At 56.2% G+C, this 10,008-nt stretch overlaps 6 protein-coding genes across 6 annotated transcripts; 4 read left to right on the top strand and 2 right to left on the bottom strand.

Moving 5' to 3' along the window:
* Positions 1–608, top strand: CkaCkLH20_09644 (uncharacterized protein; the record flags this gene model as incomplete). The annotated part of the gene is made up of 3 exons (XM_038892359.1): positions 1–232; positions 318–432; positions 488–608. The coding sequence occupies 3 exons, from the start codon at positions 1–3 to the stop codon at positions 606–608; spliced, it is 468 nt and encodes a 155-aa protein (XP_038742242.1).
* A 1,286-nt stretch (positions 609–1,894) lies between these two features.
* Positions 1,895–2,761, top strand: CkaCkLH20_09645 (uncharacterized protein; the record flags this gene model as incomplete). Its single annotated transcript, XM_038892360.1, has 1 exon — positions 1,895–2,761. The coding sequence occupies one exon, from the start codon at positions 1,895–1,897 to the stop codon at positions 2,759–2,761; it is 867 nt and encodes a 288-aa protein (XP_038742243.1).
* Positions 2,762–3,207: 446 nt separating this feature from the next.
* CkaCkLH20_09646 (signal peptidase I) lies at positions 3,208–3,798 on the bottom strand (the record flags this gene model as incomplete). The annotated part of the gene is made up of 2 exons (XM_038892361.1): positions 3,208–3,439; positions 3,533–3,798. 2 exons carry the CDS (start codon positions 3,796–3,798, stop codon positions 3,208–3,210), a joined length of 498 nt encoding a protein of 165 aa, XP_038742244.1.
* Positions 3,799–5,284: 1,486 nt separating this feature from the next.
* Positions 5,285–6,623, top strand: CkaCkLH20_09647 (tubulin binding cofactor C; the record flags this gene model as incomplete). The annotated part of the gene is made up of 4 exons (XM_038892362.1): positions 5,285–5,393; positions 5,465–5,625; positions 5,679–6,371; positions 6,423–6,623. The coding sequence occupies 4 exons, from the start codon at positions 5,285–5,287 to the stop codon at positions 6,621–6,623; spliced, it is 1,164 nt and encodes a 387-aa protein (XP_038742245.1).
* Positions 6,624–6,858: 235 nt separating this feature from the next.
* On the bottom strand, positions 6,859–7,299 carry CkaCkLH20_09648 (uncharacterized protein; the record flags this gene model as incomplete). The annotated part of the gene is made up of 1 exon (XM_038892363.1): positions 6,859–7,299. The coding sequence occupies one exon, from the start codon at positions 7,297–7,299 to the stop codon at positions 6,859–6,861; it is 441 nt and encodes a 146-aa protein (XP_038742246.1).
* Positions 7,300–8,035: 736 nt separating this feature from the next.
* On the top strand, positions 8,036–9,946 carry CkaCkLH20_09649 (2, 3-bisphosphoglycerate-independent phosphoglycerate mutase; the record flags this gene model as incomplete). Its single annotated transcript, XM_038892364.1, has 3 exons — positions 8,036–8,302; positions 8,385–8,693; positions 8,756–9,946. 3 exons carry the CDS (start codon positions 8,036–8,038, stop codon positions 9,944–9,946), a joined length of 1,767 nt encoding a protein of 588 aa, XP_038742247.1.
* Between the last annotated feature and the right edge of the window lie 62 nt (positions 9,947–10,008).

Genomic DNA, 10,008 nt, shown 5'->3' on the forward strand with positions numbered 1-10,008 from the left:
ATGGTCAGCTCCCTCGTCAAGATCGCCGCCTTCACCGGCCTCGCCTCAGCCGGCGTCCTGTCGCCGCGTCAGCAGCAGAACGAGACGGCTGCTGTGGATATTACCGCGCTGAACAAAAACGTTTCCGCGACTTCCGGGTCCGGCGCCGTCAGTGCCGCGGGCACGCTTTCGCCTTTCGGCGGAATCGGAGTTGGATGCGGCATCAACTGGGCGGAGGACCAATCTTTCGGAGGTGAGTCGGTGCTGAAGTCTTGGATTGGAATGACGCCTTCAGTCGCGAAGAGCGCGTATGGGTGGACTGACATGAGGATTGGCAGGCGGCTTGCAATCCGGCTCCGACTCTTTTGGTCTTGGCGGTGGGTTCACGATCACCAAGGACACGATGAACATCGGCCTTGGCATTGGCATCAACCCCATCAACTTCAACTCCAGGTACGAGTGACGGCGAGAACCTTGAGTAGATGTTGGTATGCTGATATAATCATAGCGTCAATTACGAGGCGTCCACGAACGGTACTGTCAGCTTGGTGTTCACCTCCACGACAGCGATCAAGTGTGAGGAGACGACAGTGAACGGCGTTAAGGGTGTCAAGTGTACTTCTTCGTAGCGATAAATCATCAGATTTCTTTTTTAGAGCCCGTGGCTATAAGTTTGAAGGCAATTTGTGAATGGTATCGTTTCTGGCGGTATTCTAGACGTGTACTTGTGACCAGGGTTCAAGCGCCAGGCCTTGCCTACCAGACTCCGTAGAATGGCTGAAGGTCTGGGCATATACCCGTCAGTATGCATTATAAACAACGTGAATGAGAAATTTTCAACTTAAACCTTACTTACGCGTTGCTGCCCAGAAGGAACGGGACAGGTCCTCACGCCGAAAGAACGCGAATCTGAAACCACACAATGCTGCATCTGCTTACCGCAGAAGATCAAATGTCAGATCAGAGAGGTACGAAGAAAAATCATAGAATTAGTATGAAAAATGAAAAACGAAGGAGTCATCTTCTTCAAGTCCAAAAAATAATAGTCTCGACGAGACTTGAACTCGCAACCTTCGCAGATCTGAGTACAATGTATCAGTACGACGCTCTGTCCAAATTGAGCCACGAGACTTGCTTGCTTGTTGAAGAATCAGAGAGAAATCTGTTGCTATGAAGGGAAGAGGGCTGTTGGGTTGAGTCACGACCCTTCAAGGTTGATTCTATAGAGGTCGTGTACCGAGTAGAATGTAAGTCTAACCACGGGCTATAGAAACTCAGAGTTGCGGTTGACTCAGAGGGACTCAGTCAAAGCCCAAAAAGGCACGAAAATCTCTTTACCGGAGATACCTACTGGATTGGTGGCCAGGTTTCTGCAGAGCGTGTTGGTGGTAGGCAGTCATTTCCTACGGCCGCGAGGGTATATCCCACCGAGCAGCTGCAACAAACCAGCTAAGCACAGCCCACAATACCAGGTCTTTCTCCAGAAGCAGTGTTGTTGAATTTTCTGATTGGCAAGCGAAAAGTCTTGACATTTGTTTCATCGGTCCTCCGAGCGAGATGCGTCCCCGGTGGGAAAAAGTCAATTGCGAATAGCTTCGAATGGCCAGAGGAATCACTGATTCTCCTTTAACACCCATCTCCGAAAGAACATAGATGGACTCCCGCGGAATAGATAAAAGGCGGCCTTTTCTCCCGGTTCTCGTTCTTCTCTTCAGAGCTTTCTCTCATACTCCAGTTTCCATCATCAACCGCTTCTCGTACATACAACCACAACTTACATCTCGTTCTGTACCAATAACAACCTCGTACATACACGACTGCTCGGTACATACCATCTCACATACAAGAGATCGCGGAAGAAACAACAATAACAAACACACGCATCCTCACCTCGTGAAGACTCATCACCAACAAAATGGGCTTCCCTCCTTCCACATACACCTCCGTCAGACCCCAGGCCGGCGTCATGTCTTACATGCCTTGGTACAACATCTTCCAGCAACACACACCCGCACCCGCCATCCCCGAAATCGTCCTCACGACTCCGGAAGGCGAGAATATCCACGGCGACGACATCCCCCGCGGCCGTGGCATCTGCGGCTACTCCCGCGACTACCACCACCAGCAGATCCAGTTCTTCCACAACTGCGAGTTCGATCTGCTGCCCCTGAAGCCGGGACAACAACGATCCATGGTCCGCAACGCCATCGCGCAGCGCGAGCACGACGACCTCGAACTCCAATACGAACGAGACATGGCGTGGCTCGAGGTCAACGAGGTGTATCGTCTGTGTTCCAAGGACGATGCAGAGCAACACGACAAGTCTGCGGGCCAAGCCGGCTCCGCTCCCGCCGATTCCCAGATCAGCACGCGCAGCAAGCGCTCCTACAACCTCAGTTCCAGCTGGAGCGACGTCCCGTCCGACAACAAACGCCGCAAGACCACCGCCGAGAAGGCAGGGGAACTCGAAGAGAAGCGGGAGCGGGAGCGGCAGCGCGCAGACCTCAACCAGAAGGCGCAGACGGCCCGGCGCGCGGCGGCCGAGCTCAAGGCGGAGATGAACCGGTTCGGCGTCGGCCGTTGCGAGATGGACGAGCTGCGGAAGCAGGATGAGAAGGTGCAGAAGGAGTTGAAGATGTACGGGGAGAAGATCCTGTCTCTGTATGATGAGGATATGTCGGATGATAGTGATGAGGAGCAGGAGGATGATGATTGGGAGGGTTCGATAGTGTTTGAGATGGATGAGGATGTGGAGTCTGATTGGGACTGGGAGATACTTTGAGAAAGGCGCCGGGTCGGACTGATGAGCATATGTAGCCCAGCTACCCTCATTGCGCGGGAGAGGTTGAGGAGTTTGTGGAGTTTGTGAAGGGGATTTTGAGGTGCTAGTTGCTGATGAGCAAAAGATGTCCGGCGATTGGCGCTGTGGAGAGAACTAGACAACAACAGTGATCATGGTACTGGTACTGCATAATACTACTTGTTGTCTGGTCTCACATCAAGGACTTAATTGAAAATCTTTCTCGTGGTTGTGAATCTGTGATCGTGATATGTGGTGATCCTGGGTCATCATAAGAGGGTACCTGTATGGGCCACAGATGAGGCAGCAACCCAGGCGATGAAAACCTTTCGTGGCAAGCTTTTCTGATGCTTTCTCCGAGTAGATTCTTTCTTCTTCTTGATGTTTCGTGAATGAAACGAAGTGCTGAGGTCAGCCGCACGTTCTTGTTACGCAATGGCTGAGAATGCAGACAACATGAACAGTCCGACGGCAAGAACTGGCTTCAGCCATGGCACCTCCCTGACGGCAATCGTAATACACCCCAAATACGGCACGAATCCTCGAACAAGCCCGATGATTTCCTCTCGGAACACATGAGTTCGCCCTGGCGGATACATAATCTCATCGGTCTCATCGTTATTATCGCCCTTGGTGAGAATCAATTGCTTCCCGCCATCACTGCCACGTTCGTCAGTCAACATCTTGGTTTCCCCGTCTGCCAGCAGCTTTCGGTGTCATCTTCAAGCACTTGAATTCGCTCATCTGCCTTACTCATATAATGTCGCGACCGCGCGATGGACCATCGGCAGCAGATTACCAGTGAACCAGACCACGGGGATGTCACCGACTTCGACCTGATCTTCCCAGTTCGAGAGGAAGATGATGTCGCCTCGTTGGAAAGCTGGGGACATGGACTCTGAGAGGACGACCATGGCAGGGTAGGGGCAGTTGCAGGCCAAGCTTAGCAGCTTCCAGCTCATGAAGGTGGCGCCGAGGAGCCTGGCTAAGGGTAGGAGGGACGCGAGTTCGGTTCTCATGCTGATGTTTACTGATGAGAGCTGGAGAAGAAGGATGCAGGAAGGTATACTGGACGTGATATTCAAAGGACACATCGCCGTACGGGGTCTAGACTAGATATTTGAGGCTATCTCAGACGGTCGTACAGTAGGCATGGCACGGGTGCACGATGCAGCGTTCCCATTGTCGATGAGCATCAAATGATGTTTGTTAGTTGGCGCCCAGCGTCTAGACTTATGGAAACATTCGTACTGCTCAAAGTAAGTCGACTTCTGGCTAAGGAGAAAACGCGTGAGAGCGAGGATCCTGATCACAGAGGTGGATGAGGCTGAGCCGAAGAACCCAATCTCACGATGTTGCAAGTAAGACGTCAAGATTCGTTGACATCTGCACCCCAAAACTCAAACCGCAACGGCGCTGAGGGGATGTTCTAGACTCGATGCACAGAAGTCTTGCCGTTGATCAGACGAAAGGCCATTATTATCCTCCCGAGGCTTCAGCAGTCGTGCATTACCTTTTTCGCGCCGCGAGGGAACGGCGGCACGATTTGTGTGTAAGCGATAAGTTGGTGTAACCGGAAGCTTATGCATTACTTCATCCCAAGGTCTTGACGGTTGGTCCTCATGCAGAGACTACGTCAGTCTAGGTCCCGGCTCGTCGCCCTCAGAGTGTTGACGAATATTACATTTCCGTCGATCCAGGGTCTCAATGTATGTGGGGAATTGGCTGCACTCTCGACACATTTGCCAGTGATGTGTGACCGGATCATCGACCCGTCGGTAGTGGAGGAGATGGTGGTTGCAGTGGCAGTGGTGGTGGTGGTGTCGTGTGAGGAGAATTGAGTTGGGAGAGGATTCACGAGAGGAGGTTGGCAGCTCCCCACTAAAACAACACCAAACCGCCCAATCTCGATGCGCTAGGACCCCTGCCCCAGTGACAGCTTTTGCCCCGCAGCTTCCCATCACGAGCAGCTGGCGGGGAACCGGCCTTAAGCTGCATCGATGCGCATCGACGAGCATTGAATCCATCACCTCACCTTGCAGCAACGCATCGTCCGACTCGGCATCAAGTGAGCTGCTTTTACCACTCCCGTTTTCGTCGCCCTGCCGCTACCGTTCCTGCAAGACGGCAACTACAGACTCTCTCTACCTACCCCGGATCTTCGACCCCTCCTAAGCGACGTCACAAGCTGCGCTTCCGTCGACGAAAAAGTCGCGTGGTTTTGGAGAAGCAATCGACCTTATTAAAGATCGCCGTCCGTCGCCAACACGCCACTTTCAGGGTCCCTTCAGCTTTGGCCGTTGCTGCTCACCTACGCCTGGCCCTTCTTTTTACCTTTTTTACCCCAGGTATAGTAGGCTGATCATCCCATCCTGCCCTTTGTTCCTCACTTTTGAAACGTGAGCTCAGAGCTTCTTTGCCCGTCTTTGTCACATAGTATTGTGAAAGAAACAACATAAAGAGAGACATTGTATTCATACTCGTTCTACAAGAAACAATACAACAATGGCGCCCGAAGTGATTCAGCCTGTCGCCTTCGGAGGAGGATTCCCAGTAACCAGGATGCAGGACCCCAAGGAAAAGTTCTACCGCCACTTCCAGGACGAGGTCGTCGGTATGTTGCTGCCCGCATTGCCCACTTTCCCCGGATTCTTCGGTGCTGATCAGAAACGCCCCCCCGCACAGGATTGCAAGAGCAGATCGACGGCCTCGGCTCCATTTCTCAGGTCGGCGGCGAGAGACAGGATGCCATTGATCACATCCTCGCCGGCATCTCGGCTCTCTCTCACGAGGTCGCCGACGCCGCTGACTATGTCCCCTCATATGACCAGCGTAATTACGCTCAGGTGAGACGCTCACCCCGACATATACGAGGAACTCACATCTGACCTCCACCCAGGCCGTCAAAGCCCTCACGGACAAGCTGAACGAGACAACCACCAAGCTCGCCCCGCGCTCGCGCTTCCAATTCAAGCACCGCGGCCAGAGCACCGCCACAAGCGACCTCTCGGCGCCCAAGAACGACCCCCGTCTCATCGTCGGCGGCAGCCTCGCCGACCCGCTCCCGGCGTCCCGCGGCGGGCCCGTCATGACGGTGCCCTCGCCCGAGGCCCAGGCCGAGACGACGGACGGCCTCGGCGAGCTGCCGTCGTTCCCCAAGAACTACAACGAGGAGATGGCGAGGCCGAGCACCACCAAGGTCAGGAAGCCCAGCTTCTCCACCGCCAAGGACATCGCCATCTTCGGACAGGACGGGCTGCACATCATCCTGCCGTCGTCGGCCTCGCGGGCGACGTCCTCGGGCCGGTTGACGGATCTGAAGGGGTGTATTGTCGATATGTCCCTGGCGTTGTCGGGGAATACCTCGTTTGCGAACCTGGCGTTGAAGAATGTCCAGAAGAGTCTCATCGTGGCGGGGAACGTGGCTGGGCCGGCGCATGTCACGGGCGTTTCGGATAGTATTATTGTCGTCTCGGCTCGGCAGGTGCGCATCCACGAGTGCAAGAACGTCGATATCTATCTGTACTGCTCGAGTCACCCGATCATCGAGGACTGCTCCAATATGCGATTCGCGCCGCTACCGGCGGCATTTGTAAGAGTTCCTTGTCCCCCGGGTCTTGTTCGATGTGCTAACCCACCGCAGAATACCCCTGAAGATCCCGCGAAGAATCAATGGGACCAGGTCGACGATTTCAAGTGGCTCAAGTCGGAACCCAGCCCGAATTGGAGCGTGCTGCCGGAGCAGGAGAGGCTGGCGGAGGAGATTTGGACGAAGACGGTGCCTGGAGAGCGGGGCAAGGATCTGCATGACATCTTGAGGGCCGTCGGTGTTGAGAAGCATTGAGACTGTTGCGGTTTTCCACTTGTGCGATATGATCGAGGCGGGCGTTCGGGAGGCGGTGGTTTAGTGAGACATGGCACGGGCGTGAGAAACAGCGCCATTTGCAGTGTTCAAACAAGTCGCATTTCGGGTATCATAGGAGCAATCTGTAAAAAAAGCCAACGCCCTCTTAAATCCTTTTGATGTAATCCATCCCAGCCGCTCTCCATCACGAAAGACAGATTCCTCCGCCCCTCCATCACTCCGTCTCCATCTTATCCCCCTTCCCGCCCTCCTCATGCCCGAACCGGACGCCGGCCTCCCTCAAGCGGTCCAGCACCTCGCGCTGCATCGCGATCCTCTCCTCGAGCTCCCTGATCTCCTCCTCCTGCTCGGCGGTGGAGCGGTCCATGTCGGGCAGGGCGCGCATCTGGACGCGGGCGCGCTGCAGCTTGTGCTTGAGGGCGTCGGTCTGCGGGGGCACGTCCTTGAGGGAGAGGGGCGCGTTGGGGCTGGCGCCGAGGGGGTTGGGGGTCGCGCCGGGGCCGGTGCCGGCGGGGGTCGAGCCCGTGATGCCGCCTGTCGTGCCCGAGGTCTGGATTGCGGTGCGCAGGCGCGTGAGGATGCCGGTGAGCTCGGTGAGGGTGTCGAGGGCGTCGGGGGAGAGGGTCGAGGGGAGTTCGAGGGGGTGGGGAGGCATGTTTGCGGGAGAGGTGTGTGGATGTTCGGCTGCTTCTTCTCGAGTTGGCTTTCGCCGTAGATGCGTTGGAGGAAGTGGTTTGTTGGTGAGAAAGGATTGATTGTGGGAAGGCGAGAAGATAGGACGTGAAGTCTCAGCCTTGCGGTAGGTGCGCGGTTGGAGTGTCGCCGTTGGCCTAAGAGGTCTGAGGCGTTGAAAGTCAATTGAGGTGCTGAGGTGATGGACAGTCCACCTAGGCGGAAGGGAGACTAGAAACGTAGGCAAGCGCAGGGGGAAGCTCCGCCGAGACAATTTGCGGCGCGGAAGCTACCACGGGCGTTTTAGCGCGGCGCCGATTGGCAGCTAAAAATTGTTGAAAGTCAACAGAGGGGCAGCTGCAATCAGCCCACACCGTCACCGTCAGAGACAGCACTGTGCAACACACCAAAATAGCTGCGACGGAGACAGTGTCAGACTGGAGTACAACGACACGGCTCTATTATCGGCGATACTATGACATAACCCCCCACCAAACACTGACACCGATAAAACAGAACAGCCGACCAGAAGCTGCTGGCCAGGTACAGGTAGGTGCAGTGGCTGATTCGATTCAATCAAATCTCCTCAACCAGACCTCACCACCACCGTAAAACACTGAAAAATCACGCAACCCTTTCTCTTAGATTTCTGCCTTTCCTCCCTCCTGCATATACACCTTTTAGTAAAGACATCGAAAGCATAGAATTACACATACACCATGGCCAAGACCGACCAGGAGGCCTGCCTGAGTACGTCCAAACATCTCCCTCCCAACCCTCCGAGCCCCTCCTCGAAGCCCCGCGATGGTGGTGGTGATGGCGATGCCAGTGGTGTGAGCGTCGAGCCTGGTCGAGAAGGAGTCCAGAACCGAAACTACAAGCCTCAACCCGAAGAAGCACTTTCCCCTACCCCTCCCCATCATCCTCAGCAGCACAATTCTCCCGACTACGTCCTTACCCTCGCCTACATCGCCCTGTACCTCGAGGTCGGCTGGCTAATTCTGTGGATCTTGCGCTCGTACAGTCGTGATTGATGGCTGGGGCGTTCCCGGCGCCGACTCGCCCAAGGATGGCGACGCCATCACCAACGCCAAGACCCCCGTCATGGACGAATTCGCCCGGAGCAAGACCGGCTACTGCGAGCTCGACGCCTCCTCCCTTGCTGTCGGTCTCCCCGAGGGCCTGATGGGTAACTCTGAGGTCGGACACTTGAACATTGGCGCCGGCCGTGTCGTCTGGCAGGATGTCGTCCGTATCGACCAGACCATCAAGAACGGCGAGCTCCCCGACAACGCCGTTATCAAGAAGACCTTCGAGAGTGCCAAGAACGGCAACGGCAGACTTCACCTGTGCGGTCTCGTCTCCCACGGTGGTGTTGTGAGTAGTCCTGGAAGATGTCACACCACGTCGCAAAGTTGCTAACATATCTATCCCGCCAGCACTCCAAGCAAGAGCACCTTTACAACCTCCTCAAGGCCGCCAAGCAGTACGGCGTCCCCAAGGTCTACATCCACTTCTTCGGCGACGGCCGCGACACCGACCCCAAGTCCGGCGCCGGCTACATGGAGGAGCTGATCAAGACCGCCAAGGAAATCGGCATCGGTGAGATCGCCACCGTTGTCGGCCGCTACTACGCCATGGACCGTGACAAGAGATGGGAGCGTGTCGAGATCGCCCTCAAGGGCATGATCCTTGGCGAAGGCGAGGCCAGCACCGACCCCGTTGCTACCGTCAAGGAGCGCTACGCCAAGGGCGGCAGCAAGGACAAGGACGAGTTCCTGACCCCCATCATCGTCGGCGGCGACGAGGGCCGCATCAAGGACGACGACACCGTCTTCTTCTTCAACTACCGCTCCGACCGCGTCCGCCAAATCACCCAGCTCCTCGGCGACGTCGACCGCTCCGTCCTCCCCGACTTCCCCTACCCCAAGCTCAACAAGCTCGTCACCATGACCCAGTACAAGACCGACTACCCCTTCGAGATCGCCTTCGAGCCCCAGCGCATGGGCAACGTCCTCGCCGAGTGGCTCGGCAAGCAGGAGGTCGAGCAGGTCCACATCGCCGAGACCGAGAAGTACGCCCACGTCACCTTCTTCTTCAACGGCGGTGTCGAGAAGGTCTTCGCCCTCGAGACCCGCGACGAGAAGCAGGATCTCGTCCCCTCCAACAAGTCCGTCGCCACCTACGACCTGGCCCCCGAGATGTCCGCCGACGGCGTCGCCAACCAGGTCGCCAAGCGTCTCGGCGAGCAGAAGTTCCCCTTCGTCATGAACAACTTCGCGCCCCCCGACATGGTCGGCCACACGGGTGTGTACGAGGCCGCCATCGTCGGTGTCGAGGCCACCGACAAGGCCATCGGCAAGATCTACGAGGCGTGCAAGAAGGAGGGCTACGTCCTCTTCATTACGGCCGACCACGGCAACGCCGAGGAGATGAAGTTCGCTGATGGTAAGCCCAAGACGTCGCACACCACCAACAAGGTCCCCTTCATCATGGCCAACGCCCCCGAGGGCTGGAGCCTGAAGAAGGACGGCGGTGTCCTGGGCGACGTCGCTCCTACCGTTCTGGCTGCCATGGGTCTGCCGCAGCCCGAAGAGATGACTGGCGCGAACTTGCTGTCCAAGGCATAGACGTTTGTTTGTTGGGTGTGGAGTTGATGGTGTGAATGTGTTTCTGGGGAGCGGGTATGGGA

The sequence above is a fragment of the Colletotrichum karsti genome (assembly GCF_011947395.1).
Source record: "Colletotrichum karsti strain CkLH20 chromosome Unknown Scaffold35, whole genome shotgun sequence".
Lineage (NCBI taxonomy): Eukaryota > Fungi > Ascomycota > Sordariomycetes > Glomerellales > Glomerellaceae > Colletotrichum > Colletotrichum karsti.